The sequence below is a fragment of the Eumetopias jubatus genome, unplaced genomic scaffold (assembly GCF_037043125.1).
Source record: "Eumetopias jubatus isolate StellerSeaLion01/CBP00866 unplaced genomic scaffold, mEumJub1_p1.0 scaffold_5, whole genome shotgun sequence".
Lineage (NCBI taxonomy): Eukaryota > Metazoa > Chordata > Mammalia > Carnivora > Otariidae > Eumetopias > Eumetopias jubatus.
In genome coordinates this window covers 4,095,700-4,113,437 of record NW_028274811.1, presented here as the reverse complement: position 1 = coordinate 4,113,437, position 17,738 = coordinate 4,095,700, and the positions used below count along the sequence as shown (strand labels likewise).

Genomic DNA, 17,738 nt, shown 5'->3' with positions numbered 1-17,738 from the left:
ATATAAACTTGAAAATAAAATATTGAATATCCATAATATTTAATAATACGCTGTTGCACAGAGACAGGAAGACATATGAAATATTGTTGTGTGTAAAAAGTGAGTCTCTGAATAATGTATAGTTAGTATCAGATGATGCATTTTTATGAATATGCATGCAAAGTCACAGAAGTTGTATTGCAATAAACATTCCCACTCTTGCACCTCCCATGGTCCCTGGGAAGACATGTGGGAGTGAGGAAAGATTCACTTTAAGTTTCTAGATTCCTTGGTATTTTACATGTATAACATTTGCGTATATATCAGTATTAAAAATAAAAAATAGCAAAACTAAAATAAAATAAAACAAAACAGCATCTATGACTTAATATGTATTCCCAAATTTAAATTTCAATTCTTGAATTCAAATGTGCTCTTTTCCATGAAAATCTTGATGTTGTAACATATCAATAAATAGAAAGGCATAACCTGAAAGTATTCATGGAAGTGCTGTGATATGCTTACAATGGAAAATTGTGAGAAGCAAGTAAATTATTTTTCTGAGTTGTCCTAGGTCTGGGATTTAAAATTAGCCTCAGGTTCCTCAGGGGATGCTCTCTATTATCAAAAACTTGTCCATTTCTTCTAATTAATTCCCATCCCATATATGTAACTATGACCTTATGTGAAAGTCAGAAGATTATTAACGTTGAACTAATGCTGGAGACTGAAAGAAAGCTTGCAACTCAGCAATTACACAGGACTTGTAGGGATAATTAAACAGGTTTGGTCATGGAAAAAGCACCAATTCTTGAATGAAAGTGTCTTTTGAGGGAAGATACTTAAGACAATCTATTTCTTTTACACATAAAAAAACACAGAATAGAGGGATGGAACAGAAATATGTGCCCCATCCCAAAGTACTTATTCGGATCTACTCTTGTCAGTTTATATCTAACTGCCAAATTTAATGTATGGTAAGAAAAAAATAACACATATTTTGAGGGGGAAATTTGCTCAAGCAGTTTCTTCTTTTGTACTCAGGAGGAAGGAATTTTAAATTGCTGTCTGTATCACCTGTAATAATTGGTGAAGGTATTTTTCATCCATTTTATTTCAAGAGCCAAGGGGAATAGGGAATGTTTTGCTTATCTTACTTGTTGTCTCTGTGTGCCCAGGCCATTTACGTTTTGTTTAAATGAAAGTTAGAGTCAAGGAGACAAAATATTATATAAGTGGCCTTGACTCATTTTTAAGTGGTTATTGAAAGACTAATTTTATGGTCATAGGCAAGACACTGTTGTGGTGTTATGTTATAGTGATTGAATAAGTAAAATATCACATGAATTGATTTATCATGGGATAGTCAGAATGGTACATTTTGGGCATTTTCTATTTTTATCATTAGTATCTGTATTTAATATTAAGAAGGAAATTTAGCATCCCAGTTTGCTTCTCTTCTATTCTGCCTCCTGCCTGCCTAATCCAATTTGACATACATAAACATTTATATTTGTATTTTGTCTTATTTATTTATTTTTGTCAAGAGCAGTGTTTGACCAATGATCTCTGGAAGCAGTCATCATATAAGATAACTTTATTTTTGTTATTTCACCTGCATCTGTGAAGTATGATAGCAGCTTTCTAGGCAGATTTGTCCCAAAGGTTTTGTACCTCTCTGCTAGACTCCTAAGTCAAGAAAATGAAAAATTGTTGTTGTTCTGAAATAAACAACAGGCAGAATTTTTCTGCATTTTCTGATGCTTTAAATTGTGCTCAAAGCCAACCATATTTCATTGACCCCTCTGTAAATACTGTTATATGGATGGTGGGGGTCTATGTGATGTATTTCTGTGGTATTATTATGGTGGGCTACACCTCATTCAGAATAAAAAGTTCTTAAGCATTAAGTAGAGATGAATATGACAATATCTGAACGGATTAGTTATCAGTATTTTTATTTCTGCAGATAAGAACCAGTGAGGCTGAGAAATTAGCCACTATGACTAACATAACAACATTCTTGCTCATGGGATTCCCTGATGATCAGGTGCTACAGAGACTTTATGCTGCATTCTTCTCCCTGGTTTACCTGGCAGCATTGATGGGGAACCTCCTCATTATCACCCTCACCACCATTGACCAGCATCTACAATCCCCCATGTATTTCTTCCTGAAAAATTTGTCTTTGATTGATATCTGTTACATCTCTGTCACTGTCCCCAAATTCGTCATGAACTCTCTGACCAACAGCCATTCCATCTCCTTTGTGGGGTGTGCCTCACAGGTTTTCCTTGTTGTTTTCTTTGCTGGCACAGAGTTTGCCCTCCTTCTGGTGATGTCCTATGATCGCTATACAGCCATCTGCTGTCCTCTGCACTATGAGGCCATCATGAATAGAGGTACCTGTGTGCAGATGGTGAGAGCATCATGGTTCAGTGGGTGTGTCTATGGATCCATTCATGTAGCAGGCACATTTTCTGTCCGTTTCTGTGGTTGTAACATAGTGCACCAATTCTTTTGTGATGTGCCATCACTGCTCACACTTGCTTGTTCTGGGGCGGAAACTCTAGAATATGCATTTATAATCGGTAGTTGTTGTTTTGGATTTATATGTTTTATTTTATTGGTGGTATCTTATGTTTACATTTTTTCTACTGTTCTAAGAATCCCATCTGCAAAGGGCAGAGTGAAAAGTCTTTCAACCTGCCTGCCCCACCTCACCGTGGTGACATTGTTCTTCTTTTCTGGGATTATCACATATTTAGCTAAAAATTTTAAATCTTCATCTTCACTGAAAGTGTTGATATCAGTGCTTTACACTGTGTTACCGCCCACCATGAATCCACTTATTTACAGCCTGAGAAACTGGGATATACAAATGGCCTTGGGCAAACTGATAGCTAGGAAACTGTTTAGAAGACTTTTTTAATTTAAATATGTAAAATACCATTAAAATTAATTATTTTATTGATGATAGTTATTTCAAAAGAGATACCTTCATTTCCCCCTTGATAGTCCATAAAATTCAATAATTTGTTTCTTAATGGTACCAGGGCAAAATTTTATTTTTACTTATGTAATGGACTACTGTGTTGAAAATATTTAATTAAATGGTTCTCTTCCCTGTTTTGATTTTATATCATGTTTTATTAGGGTAAATATTCTGAATGATTTACATTTACCATAGTGTTCATAAACGCATTATGATTGCACAACATTTTCAGGGAAATCACACAAAATAGCATTTTTAGTGTTATTCCAGGAAATACTCTTCATATTTAAAGTAAAACTGAGGTTGCATTAATCTTAAAATTTTATGTTAAAAATTCTTTTTGGTCATGCTAGTTAAACATTTATTGATGGGTTTCAGAGGAGAGCCATTAAAGGAGTGGTAAAATTGCTGTGGTTACTGGTCTTTCAAGAATTAAGATTGTCTGAGGATGATGATGACAGCATTCATGTAAAAGCCCTTGTTCAAAACAGAATCTCAATAGAAATGCTTTATTTTATTATAAATAAAGTTAAAATCACACAATATTGAAATGATTTTGAACACATTTCTTAAATTTTTTTTCCTTTCTCCGTTCTTCCTTCAATCATTTTTTTCTTTCCTCTTATTGTCTTCCTTTTATTTTTGATTTTTTAATTTATTTCTGTTTTTGTCCTTTTTTAGTCTTCTCTTCAAAACTAGATTTATTTTTTCTTGTATCTACTCAATTATAAATTTGTCTTAGACTACTTCATATTCTACATCTCAGATTACCACTTTCCATTCAGGTTACCCCACTACTAAAAACACATTATTTCTACATTGTTTTTGCAATAATCTTGATATATAAATAAACACCACTGAATCTATGAGTCCAGGTGTTGCATTTGCCTATTCAACCTCTCTCCAGTGGATGAAAATGGCCTAAACTTGTTACACAAGTATAACAATGCTTTCTTTTAGTTATATACTTTTTTTTCTTTCACCTCTGTGTCATTTTATTATAATGACTTAAAAAGCATTATTTTCCTGAGCATTTTAAACCAGATGTTGGGATAGAATATTTAAGCAAAAATACTAAATTTTCATATTTATTTTGGATATATCTGGTATTTTGTATCAATATGTATGCATTTTATAATTATTTTATTTAAAATTTAAGGTTCTCCTGGTATTAAACTCAAAATTTTCTGTTTTATGATCACTTTTTTTTTTCCCGGCTCTTCTGGTTGTTATTTGGTGTAAATTTAGAGTCATTTGCTCTCTCTTTCAACCACATTAAAGAACTCAACAATAACTGTCTCTTTAAAAAAATATATATCAGAGTGCCTGGGTGGCTCAGTCTTTAAGCATCTGCCTTCAGCTCAGGTCATGGTCCCAGGGTCCTGGGATTGAGCCCCACATCGGGCTCCCTGCTCCATGGGAAGACTGCTTCTCCCTCTCCCACTCCTCCTGCTTGTGCTCCTGCTCTCACTATCTCTCTCTCTGTGTCAAATAAATAAATAAATAAACAAATAAATCTTAAAAAAATAAAAATTAAAAAAATTAAAAAAATATATATATATCTAGAAATTGAGCACTTCTTACAAATTACAATGCTACCAACCTGAATCATAACCTCTATCACCTGTCATTCCAATTTTGCTACAGTCCTGGACACTGTGTACTGGCATCCTCTCTTTCCTTTAATGCATTCTAGATTTAGAGCTATGGGTAGAATCAACACTAATGGCCCCTTGGATCACAGCAAGGATAAGGGAAACCCAGTATTCCCCATTGTTTTTCACCCTTAGTGTTTTTGTTGCATCTCAGATTTTAATTATCCCACTTATTATTGTACTCAAATCTAGTGTTCTCAGTGCTCCTGTAGCAAGTATACCTTGTCATTGATACTTCTCTGGCTGGAATGTCTTTTTTTTCCAGATTTCTGTTCAGCTTCATCGTCCTTTTTCTAAATATTTCCCTTGTTTTGTAAATGCTGAGTGAAACAGAATTATGTGTGTGTATGCATTCTTGTCTGTGTTCCATAATAAAATTTGGTGACTCTAAATTAAATACAAACCAAAGATTTAGTCATCTAACACACAATGGGGTTAGTTCTCTTAAATAGAGATGATGACAATACAGCACAAATATAGAACTAGTATGATTTTTTGAGTTCGTTTATATCAAATCAATATTAGTAAGTTTCTTTTGATAGCAGATTTCTGAAATTTTAAAGTTCTACTTGGACAGATATTGGCCATTTTTATAACCTTGATATTGAGGGGGAAAATGTTAACACTAAACCTACAGCTCTATACTGACAAGTCATGTAATAAACTTAATTAAATATACTTTATATCATTTTGAAAGGAGACTTTTAGCTCCTCTAAACACAGAGACATAAATACTGAACGTTGGATTCATTACCTGATTAACAAATCACTTCTCTATTATTATTATTTTTAGCCAACATGTGCTCAGATTTTTCTACCAAACACTGCCTAATAATTCTGGTGTTCTTTTCTTTTTTTCTTTTCCTTTCCTTTCCTTTCCTTTCCTTTTCTTTTTTTTTAAAGATTTTATTTATTTATTTGAGAGAGAGAGAATGAGAGATAGAAAGCACGATAGGGAAGAGGGTCAGAGGGAGAAGCAGACTCCTCGCTGAGCAGGGAGCCCGATGTGGGACTTGATCCAGGGACTCCAGGATCATGACCCGAGCCGAAGGCAGTCGCTTAACCAACTGAGCAACCCAGGCACCGCTTTTCTTTCATTTTCTTTTAGAGAGAGAGCCCATGGGGCAGAGAAGGGCAGAGGACAGAAGGACAGAAGAGAGAGAGAAGCTTAAGCAAGCTCCATGCTTAGCAGGAGCCTGGTGTGTGGCTTGATCTCATGACGGCGAGATCATGACCTGAGCCAAAATCAAGAGTCAGATGCTTAATATAATTATTAAATGTAAAAATGTTTTCTCTTTGTATAGTTTGTATAATTTAATTTGAAAGTTTTCTGGAGTTTTCATCATTCTCTTTAATTAGTTCAATGATTCATTAATTCCTTATAACACACAATGCTCATCATATCATGTGCCCTGCTTAATACCCATCACCCAGCTACCCATCCCCCGACCTCCCTCCCTTTGGTAACCATCAGTTTGTTTCCCAGAGTCCAGAGTCTCTCATGATTTACCTCCCTCTCTGATTTCTTCCCATTCAGTTTTCCCTCCCTTCCCCTATTATCCTCTGTGTTATTCCTTATATTCCACATATGAGTGAAACCATATGATATTTGTCTTTCTCTGCTTGACTTATTTCACTTAGCATAATACCCTCCAGTTCCAACCATGTTGATGCAAATGGTAGATATTCATCCTTTCTGATGGCTGAGTAATACTCCATTGTATATATGAACCACATCTTCTTTATCCATTCATCTGTTGAAGGGCATCTCGGCTCCTCCCACAGTTTGGTTGTTGTTTAAGGAATCAATTCCATCTACAATAGCACCAAAAACCATAAGATACCTAGGAATAAACCTAACCAAAGAGGTAAAGGATCTGTACTCTAGAAACTACAAAACATTTATGAAAGAAATTGAGGAAGATGCAAGGAGATGGAAAAACATACCATGCCCATGGATTGGAAGAATAAACATTGTTCTCTTTAAAAAATGTTCTCTTTTGTGTTATATGCAACTAAAGAATCATTGAACACTACATCAAAAACTAACGATGTACTATATGGTGGCTAACTTAACATAATAAAATTGTTTTCTTTTAATTCATTAAGATACCATTGTCAATTAAAGATATAGCACCCACGTGTTCTACTTACTAAAAAATTTTCCCTTGTAGTTTGCAAATTTCTTTATATATATATGATGCATATTAAGTAAAAATGTACATTAATTTTAAGAATTCAAAGTCATCTTCTTAATATTTCTTTTTTAAAATTATTAAACATCAACCGGCAGTTGATTTTTAAAGTTATTTGTAACTCTGTCTTTTGTAATTCTATGAAATTTTTTTCTAATTCACACCACACACAGTATCCAAAAATTGAGAAATCTTTCAAAATCATTCTTTTGTCTAGAAATTTAGTTAGCAATTTTAGGATATGTATTCTAGAATAAATATAAGATTTAATGCATTGTTTAGTAACTATAAAGCCTATTAGGTTTGTATAACTGCATCTTATCCATCTTTGAGAATTTTTCAACCACTATAACTTGAAATAATGTCTCCCACTTTTTCTCTCTTTTTCCTTCCTAGGATTCAAATATGCATATATTAGTTCACAAGATGCTAAACCATATGCCCCATAACTTTTGTTTAATTTTCCTTATTCTTTCTTATGCTTTAAGATCTAATAACTTAGAATGATCTGTCTTCACGTTTTATCATTCTTTATTTGCTTCTTAGAGTTAGCTGCTGAACCCCTCTAGTGAACTTTTTCAATTCATTTATTGACTTGTCAAATTTAATTATTCCTGAGCGCCTGGGTGGCTCAGTTGTTTAAGCGACTGCCTTCGGCTCCGGTCATGATCCTGGAGTCCCAGGATTGAGTCCCGCATCAGGCTCCCTGCTCAGCAGGGAGTCTGCTTCTCCCTCTGACCCTCCCCTCTCTCATGTGCTCTCTCTCTCTCTCTCATTCTCTCTCTCAAATGAATAAATAAAATCTTTAAAAAATTAATTATTCCTTTTAAAATTTCCTATCTTTTTCCATTTGAATTAAATTGTACTTTGCTTTTTCATGGTTTATTGAATTGTAACTGACACATGACACTCTATGAGTTTTAGCTGTATCAGATAATGATTTTATATATGTATACCTTGGGAAATTATTAGTACAATGTTTAGTTCACATACATCAACTCACCTGTACACAAATATTTTTTGAGAAATCTTAAGATCTATTCTTAGTCAATTTTAAATATACAATACAATATTCTTAACAACAATCACCACTTTGCATGGTACATCACAAAACATATTTATTTTATATCTAAGTTTGTACCACTTGAAAACCTTCACCTATTTTGGCCATGTCCCACTCCTGTCCTCTGGTGCCAATCCATTCTCCATATCTGTAAGTTTAACTTTTTCACATTCCACATATAAGTCATATCGTAAATAAAGTGATTTTCTTTCACTTCACTTAGCATAACACCCTCAAATTTTTTTTAAAGATTTTATTTATTTTTCATGAGAGACAGAGAGAGAGAGAGAGGCAGAGGGAGAAGCAGGCTCCCAAGGAGCAGGGAGCCCGATGCGGGACTCGATCCCAGGACCCTGGGATCATGACCTGAGCCGGAGGTAGATGCTTAAGCATCTGAGACACCCAGGCGCCCAACACCCTCAAATTTTATCCACATAGTCTCGAGTAAGAATTTCCTTCATTTTTTATGTCTGAATAATATTGTATTTATTTATTTATTTATTTATTTATTTATTTATTTATTTATATTCACATTACCTTTATCCATTTATCCATTGAAGAACACTGAGTTGTTTCAATGGTTTGAGTTGTAAATAATGATGCAATGAATGGGGGGAACACATATTTCTTTTTGAGATGGTGATTTTCTTTCTTTTGGATATTCACTCATAAGTGGAACTCCTGGATTATATGGTAGTTCTATTAATTTTTTGAAAGCCATCATATTATTTTCCATATTAGCTGCACCAATTTAAATTTACACTAAAAATGTACAAATGTTCCCTTTTTCCCAACATCATTACTAACTCTTCCTATCTCCTGCCTTTTCTGTGATAGAAATTGTAACAAATGTGAAATGATCTCTCGTGATTTGATTTGCATTTCTCTAATTATTACTGTTGAGCATCTTTTCATGTATTTGTTGGACATTTGTACCTCTTTGGAAATATGGCTATTGAATTCTACTATCTATTTTGCAATTGGATTATTTTTTTTTGCTTTTGAGTTGTATAAATTCTTTATATATTTTGGATCCTAACTTTTTATCAGATATATGATATGCAAATATTTTCTTCTATTTTGTAGGTCATTCTTTCATTTTGTTGATTATTTGCCATGCAAACTCTTTTTAGTTCGATGTGGACCAACATGTTTATATTTGTTGTATATTTCCAAAAAAAATATTGTCAAGATCAGGGTCAGGTATTTTACTCCTTATGTTTTCTTTTAGGAGTTTTGTAGTTTCAGGTTTGCTGTTAAGCCTTTGATCTATTTCAAGTTAGTTTGTGTGGATAGTGAAAGATAAGTGTGCTAGGTAATTTTTACATGTGGTTGTCCTGTTTTCCCAAAGATATTTATTAAAGAGACGATTTTTCTTCATTGTGTTCTTTAAGTGTAGGTATATTTCTGTATAATATATTTTGTTCCTTTAATGTATGTGCCATTTTATGTTAATTATATACTGTTTTGGTGACTATAATTTGTAATATAGTTCTAAAGATTTTATTTATTTATTTATTTGAGAGAGCGAGAATGAGAGAGAGAGAGAAAGCACATGAGAGGGGGAAGGGTCAGAGGGAGAAGCAGACTCCCCACTGAGCGGGGACCCCCCCCGCGATGCGGGACTCGATCCCGGGACTCCAGGATCATGACCTGAGCCGAAGGCAGTCGCTTAACCAACTGAGCCACCCAGGCGCCCTGGAATATAGTTTTAAATTAAAAAAAATATGGTGCCTCTAGCTTTATTCTCTCTCAAGTTCTTTTTGGCTATTCATGGTCTTTTGTGGTTTCATTAAAAATTAGGTGATTGTTCTATTTCAGTGTAAAATGAAGTTGCAATTTTTTAAATTTTTTACTGTTATGTTAATCACCATGCATTACATCATTAGTTTTTGATGTAGTGTTCCATGATTCATTGTTTGCTTATAACACCGAGTGCTCCATTCAATACGTGCCCTCCTTAACACCCATCACAAGGCTAACCCATCCTCCCACACCCTCTCCTCTAGAAACCTCACTGTATTTTTCAGAGTGCATTGTCTCTCATGGTTCATCTCCCATAAGATTCCCCCCCCGTCATTTTTCCCCTCCTGCTATCTTCTTCTTTTTTTTTTTCCTTAACATATATTGTATTATTTGTTTCAGAAGTACAGATCTGTGATTCAACAGTCTTGCACACTTCACAGTGCTCACAAGAGTAGATACCCTCCCCAATGTCTGTCAACCAACCAGCACATCCCTCCTACTCCCCAACACTCCGGGAACCCTCAGTTTGTTTCCTGAGATTAAGAGTTCCTCATGTCAGTGAGGTCATATGATACATGTCTTTCTCTGATTGACTTACTTTGTTCAGCATAACACCCTCCATTCAATCCACTTCGTTGCAAATGGCAAGATCTCATTCTTTTTGATGGCTACATAATATTCCATTGTATATATATACCACTTCTTCTTTATCCATTTATCTGTCGATCAACATCTTGGCTCTTTCCACAGTTTGGCTATTGTGGACATTGCTGCTATGAACATCAGGGTGCACATAACCCTTCGGATCCCTGCATTTGTATCTTTGTGGTAAATACACACTAGTGCAAATGCTGGATTGTATGATAGCTCTATTTTCAACTTTTTGAGGAACCTCCATACTGTTTTCCAGAGTGGCTGCACCAGCTTGCCTTCCCACCAACAGTGTAGTAGGGTTCCCTTTTTCCACATCCCCACCAACATCTGTCGTTTCCTGACTTGTTAATTTTGGCCATTCTGACTGGTATGAGGTGATATCTCATTGAGGTTTTGATTTGGATTTCCCTGATGCCGAGCAATGTTGAGCACTTTTACATGTGTCTGTTGGCCATTTGGATGTCTTCTTTGGAAAAATGTCTGTTCATGTCTTCTGTCCATTTCTGGATTGGATCATTTATTCTTTGGGTGTTGAGTTTGATAAGTTTTTATAGATTTTGGATAATAGCCCTTTATCTGATATGTCATTTGCAAATATCTTCTCCCATTCTGTCAGTTGTCTTTTGGTTAAGTTGACTGTTTCTTTTGCTGTGCAAAAGCTTCTTATTTTGATGAAGCCCTGATAGTTCATTTTTGTCCTTCCTTCCCTTCCCTATGGTGATATTTTTTGGAAGAAGTTGCTGCGGCTGAGGTCGAAGAGGTTGCTGCCTGTGTTCCCCTTTAGGATTTTGATGGACTCTTGTCTCACATTTAGGTCTTTCAACCATTTGGAGGCTATTTTTGTGTGTGATGTAAGGAAATGGTCTAGTTTCATTCTTCTGCATTTGGCTGTCCAATTTTCACAACACCATTTGTTGAAGAGACTTTGCCATTGGACATTCTTTCCTGCTTTGTCAAAGATAAGTTGACCATAGAGTTGAGGATCCATTTCTTGGCTCTCGATTCTGTTCCATTGATCTATGTGTCTGTTTTTGTGCCAGTACCATACTGTCTTGATGATGACAGCTTTGTAATAGACCTGGAGGTCCGGAATTGTGATGCCGCCAGCTTTGCTTTGCATTTTCAACATTCCTCTGGCTATTCAGCGTCTTTTTTGGTTCCATACAAATTTTAGGATTATTTGTTCCATTTCTTTGAAAAAAGTGGATGGTATTTTGATGGGGATTGCTTTGAATGTGTAGATGGCTCTAGGTAGCACTGACATCTTCAAAATGTTTGTTCTTCCAATCCATGAGCATGGAGCATTTTTCCATTTCTTTGTGTCTTCCTCAATCTCTTTCATGAGTATTTTATAGTTTTCTGAGTACAGATTCTTTGCCTCTTTGGTTAGATTTAGTCCTAGGTATCTTATGGTTTTGGGTGCAATTGTGAATGGGATCAACTCCTTGATTTGTCTCTCTTCTGTCTTGTTGTTGGTGTATAGGAATGCCACTGATTTCTGTGCATTGATTTTATATCCTGCCACTTGACTGAATTCCTGTATGGGTTCTAGCAGTTTTGGGGTGGATTCTTTTGGGTTTTCCACATAACATATCATATCATCTGCAAAAAGGGAGAGTTTGACTTCTTCTTTGCCGATTTGGATGCCTTTTATTTCTTTTTGTTGTCTGATTGCTGGGGCTAGGACTTCTAATACTATGTTGAATAGCAGTGGTGATAGTGGACATCCCTGCCTCCTTCCTGACCTTAGGGGAAAGCTTTCAGCTTTTCCCTATTGAGAATGATCTTCACTGTGGGTTTTTCAGAGATGACTTTATGATATTGAGATATGCACGCTCTATCCCTATACTCTGAAGCGTTTTGATCAAGAAAGGATGCTGTACTTTGTCAAATGCTTTTTCTGCATTTATTGAGAGGATCATATGGTTCTTGTTCTTTCTTTTATTAATGTATTATATCACGTTGATTGATTTGCAGATGTTGAACCAACCTTGCAGCACAGGGATAAATCCCACTTGGTCATGGTGAATAATCCCTTTACTGTACTGTTGGATCCTACTGGCTAGTATTTTGGTGAGAATTTTTCCGTCCATGTTCATCAAGGATATTGGTCTGTAATTCTCCTTTTTGATGGGGTCTTTTTCTGGTTTGGGGATCAAGGTAATGGTAGCCTCATAAAACGAGTGGAAGTTTTCCTTCCCTTTCCTTTTTTTGGAACAGTTTCAGAAGAATAGGTATTAATTCTTCTTGAAATGTTTGCTACAAGTCCCCTGGGAAACCATCCGGCCCTGGGCTTTTGTTTGTTGGGAGATTTTTGATGACTGCTTCAATTTCCTTCATTGTCATAGGTCTGTTCAGGTTTTCTATTTCTTCCTGGTTCAGTTCTCGTAGTTGATACATCTCTAGGAATGCATCGATTTCTTGAGGGTTATCTAATTTGCTGGCATATAGTTGCTCATAATACGTTCTTAGAATTGTTTGTTTTCTTTGCTGTTGGTTATGATCTCTCCTCTTTCATTCATGATTTTGTTGATTTGGGTCATTTCTTTTTTCTTTTTGATAAATCTGGCCAGGGGTTTATCAATATTGTTAATTCTCAAAGAACAAGCTCCTAGTTTTTTTGATCTGTTCTACAGTTTTTTCGTTTCTATTTCATTGATTTCTGTTCTGATCTTTATTATTTCTCTTCTCCTGCTGGGTTTAGGCTTTATTTGCTGTTCTTTCTCCAGCTCCTTTTGGTGTAGGGTTAGGTTGTGTAATTGAGACATTTCTTGTTTCTTCAGAAAGCCTTCTATTGCTATATACTTTCCTCTTTAGGACTGCTTTTGCTGTATCTCAAAAATTTTGAACAGGTATGTTTTTATTTTCATTGGTTTCCATGAATTTTTTTAATTCTTCTTTAATTTCCTGGTTGACCCATTCATTCCTTAGTAGGATGCTCTTTAGCCTCCATGTATTTCAGTTCTTTCTGACTTTCCACTTGTGATTCAGTTCTAGTTTCAAAGAATTGTGATCTGAAAATATGCGGGGAATGATCCCAGTCTTTTGGTACTGGTTGAGACCTGATTTGTGACTTAGGAAGTGATCCATTCCGGAGAATGTTCCATGGGCACTAGAGAAGAATGTGGATTCTGTTGCTTTGGGATGGAATGTTCTGAATATATCTGTGAAGTCCATTTGTTCCAGTGTGTCATTTAAAGTCTTATTTCCTTGTTGATCTTTTGCTTAGATGATCTGTCCATTTCAGTGAGAGGGGTGTTAAAGTCCCCCACTATTATTGTATTGTTGTCAATGTGTTTCTTTGCTTTTGTTATTAATTGCCTTATAAAAGTGGCTGCTCCCATGTTCGGGGCACAGATATTTACAATTGTTACATCTTCTTGTTAGATAGATCGTTTAAGTTGGATATAGTGGCCTTCCTCATCTCTTATTTCAGTCTTTGGTTTAAAATCTAATTTATCTGATATAAGGATTGCCACCCCAGCTTTCTTTTGGTGTCCAACGGCATGGTAAATGGTTTTCCACCACCTCTATCTCAATCTGGGGCTCTCTTTGGGTCTAATATTAGTCTCTTGCAGACAGGGTATCGATTTTTTTTTTTTAATCCAATCTGATAGCCTGTGTCTTTCAACTGGGGCATTTATCCCATTTATATTCAAGTTAACTATTGAAAGATATGAATTTAGTGCCATTGTATTGCCTGTAAGGTGACTATTACTGTATATTGTCTCTGTTCCTTTCTGGTCTATGTTGCTTTTAACCTCTCTCTTTGCATAGAGGACCCCTTTCAATATTTCTTGTAGGGCTGGTTTCGTGTTTGCAAATTCCTTTAGTTTTTGTTTGTCCTGGAAACTTTTTATCTCTCCTTCTATTTTCAATGACAGCCTAGGTCGATATAATATTCTTGGCTGCATATTTTTCTCGTTTTGTCCTCTGAATATATCATGCCAGTCCTTTCTGGCCTACCAGGTCTCTGTGGATAGGTCTGTTGCCAGTCTAATGTTTTTACCATTTTAGGTTACAGATCTCTTCTCCCAAGCTGCTTTCAAGATTTTCTCTTTGTCTCTGAGACTCGTAACTTTTACTAATAGATGTCGGGGTGTTGACCTATTTTGATTGATTTTGAGAGGGACTCTCTGTGCCTCCTGGATTTTGATGCCTGTTTCCTTCCCCAAATTAGGGAAAGTCTCTGCTATCATTTGCTCCAATATACTTTCTGCCCCTCTGTCTCTTTCTTCTTCTCCTGGGATCCCAATTATTCTAATGTTGTTTCATCTTATGGTATTGCTTATCTCTCAAATTCTGCCCTTGTGATCCAGTAGTTGTTTATCTCTCTTTTTCTCAGCTTCTTTATTTTCCATCATTTGGTCCTCTATAATACTGATCCTCTCTTCTACATCATTTCTCCTAGAAGTTAAAGCCTCCATTTTTTATTGCACCTCATTAATAGCCTTTTTGATTTTGACTGGCTAGATTTTAGTTCTTTTATTTCTCTAAAGAAAGGGTTTCTCTAATAACTTCCATGCACTTTTCAAACCCAGCTAGTATCTTTAAAATCATGATTCTGAACTCTAGGTCCGACATCATACTAATGTCCATATTGAGTAGGTCCCTTGCAGTCGGTACTACCTCTTTTTCTTTTTGTTGAGGTGATTTTTTCCATCTTGTCATTTTGTCCAGAGGAGAATAGATAAATGAGAGAACAAAATGCTAACAAGGTAACAACATCCCCAGAACTCTAAACCAATCATAAAAGACTTGAAATTTGGGGAAAAGAAAGGGAAAAAAAGAAAAAAGAAAAAGAAAAAAGATAAAAACAATCAGGAACAGGACAAAACAAAAAAAACAGAATATGATCAAATATGATCAGGGTGATGCATTGATCAGTGCCACACACTAGATTTTTGATGTATTTTGGTCTGTTAGAAGAAAGTGCCTCCCAAAATTTTAAAGAAAGAAAAACTTAAATATATACAAAAATAAGAGTTAATATGATGAAGGGATGGAATATGACTGTAAAGATGAAAATTATTTAAAAAATTTTAAAGGAATTGATATGTTAAGAAGTTGGTTGAAAAAAGAAAGATGAGGGTTAAAAAGAAAAAAGAAAAGAAAGGGAGAGAATGTGGTCAAGCAGGAGACTCAAACAAAGCCATACATTAGAGTTTTAGGGTATATTTTGATCTGTTAGAGGAAACTGTATCTCAACATTTTAAAGAGAGAACAACTTATATATATATGCCAAAAATAAGGGTAACTACTATGAAGGGATAGAATATGACTCTAAAAATGAAAAATACAAATGGTTTTTTTAAAAAGGGATTGATAAGATGTTGGTTGAAAAAGAGAAAAAGAAAAATTTAAAAAAAGAAGTTAAAAATATTAACTTTGAAAGACTAAAGAATAATTTTAAAAAGGCCATGAATTCTATGTGCAGTATTCCCCTAGCACTGGAGTTCTGCCATTCTCACTGATTGGTAAACTTGGTCTTGGCTGGCTGTTCTTGCTGATCTTCTGGGGGAGGGGCCTGTTGTGGTGGTTCCCAACTGTCTTTGCCATAGGCAGAATGTCCCCCCCTTTCCTGTCCAGGCTAAATAATCTGCTCTGGTTTGCTCTCAGGAGCTTTTGTTACCTGCAAGCTTTCCTTACAGTTTTGGAGGACAAGAGTGAAAATGGCAGCCTCCAATCTCTGCCCTGGAGGAGCCAAGAACTCGGGGCCCCACTCCTCATTGAGCCCCCAGAGAAAAGCAGTCAATCACTCCCATCTCCTAGGTCTCTGGCTGCACTCCGTGCTCACCCAGCCAGTGACCGAGCATTTCTATCTCTGGCACCCAACCCCATGTGGAGTCTCCAAACCCAGCAGATCCTTGTGGTGTCCTCCTGTGCCTCCCCTCCCAGGGGAGGAAGGGGAGTCTCCCTGGATCTGCTGCTTGTTGGGTCCCTGCTGGAAGAGCAGTGGCCCAATTGTGCTGCGGATCACAATTTATGGCAACCCTGAGCAGAGAGCCCATGCATAGGCTCTGTCTCTGCAGCTGGCTTCACTGCTCCAATACCTGGGAGCTCTTCCACACTCAGACACCCCCTGGTCTTTCTGTGACCCCAAGAGTCCTGAGACCACATTGTCCCATGAGGGTTCCACCCCCCACTTAACCACTGGAGCAACATCCCTTAGCAGAACAGACTTCTAAATGTTCTGATTTTGTGCTCAGTTGCTCTATCACTTGCCAGAAGCGGTGGATGGAGGCCCCCTCCCCCACCGTCTATCCTCCCGAATATTGCCTCGGATTCACTTCTCAGCACGTCCTACCTTCCAGAAAGTGGTCGCTTTTCTGTTCAGAGAGTTGTTGCTATTCTTTTCTTCAATCTCCTTTTGAGTTCAAAGTTGTTCCTAATGGTTTGATCCCTGTCCAGTTGAATTCCTGAGACCAGACGAAATCCAGGTCTCCTACTCTTCTACTATCTTGCTCTGCCACCTGATGTTGCAAATTTAAAAAAAATATTTATTTATTTGAGAGAGAGAGTGCATGAGAGAGCACCAGCGGAGTGCGGGGAGTGGGAGAAGCAGGCTCCCCGTCAAGCAGGGAACCCAATGCGGGACTCTATCAAGAGACCCGGGATCATGACCCAAGCTGAAGGCAGACACGCAACTGACTGAGCCGCCCAGGTGCCCCAATGACATTGCAATTTTGACAGTAATTGTACTGAATGTATAGATTGCTTTGAGTATGGACATTTTACCAATAATGACACTTTCAATTCATGACTATAGAATAACTTTTATTTATATTTGATTTAACCTCTTGTATCAATGTCATAGTTTTCAGTGTACAGGTCTCTCAGGTCCTTGCTTAAATTTTTTCCTACATATTTTATTCTTTTTGATTCAATTCTGAAATTGTTTTATTAATTTCTCTCTCTGACATTTCATCATTTGGGTATAGAAACACAACAAATTTTCATATATTTATTGTACCTTGCAATTTCACTAAATTTAATTATGATTCTACCTGTATTTGTTAGAATCTCTAGAGTTTTCTATAGTAATATCATGGTATTTGCAAATAGTGAAAGTCCGCTTCCTTTCTAAGATATCTTTTATTTTTGTCTCCCAAATTCCTTGTGCAGGACTGCCAGTTTAATCATGTTGAATAAAAGTGGTGAGTAGTGAATATGATGTAAGCTGAAGCCTTATAATATATGCTCTTTTTAATTTACAGGAATATTCCTTTTATACTAAATTTATTGAGTTTCTACCATAAATGGGTGTTGAAATTTGTGAAGTACTTTTTTTCGGCAACTATTGAGATGATCATATGATTTTTATTGTTCATTGTGTTAATGTGGTGTATTACATTGATTAATATGTGGATATTGAACCATCCTTGCAACCTTGGAATAAATCCCATTTGATCATGTGTATGATTATTTGAATGCACTGCTGAAATTTTTGT

General features: G+C 36.1%; 1 protein-coding gene across 1 annotated transcript; it reads left to right on the top strand.

Annotated features, from left to right (window-relative positions):
- Positions 1 to 1,981: 1,981 nt before the first annotated feature.
- LOC114202006 (olfactory receptor 14A16-like) lies at positions 1,982 to 2,911 on the top strand. The gene has a single exon (XM_028094990.1). The coding sequence runs from the start codon at positions 1,982 to 1,984 to the stop codon at positions 2,909 to 2,911; it is 930 nt and encodes a 309-aa protein (XP_027950791.1).
- Positions 2,912 to 17,738: the final 14,827 nt, after the last annotated feature.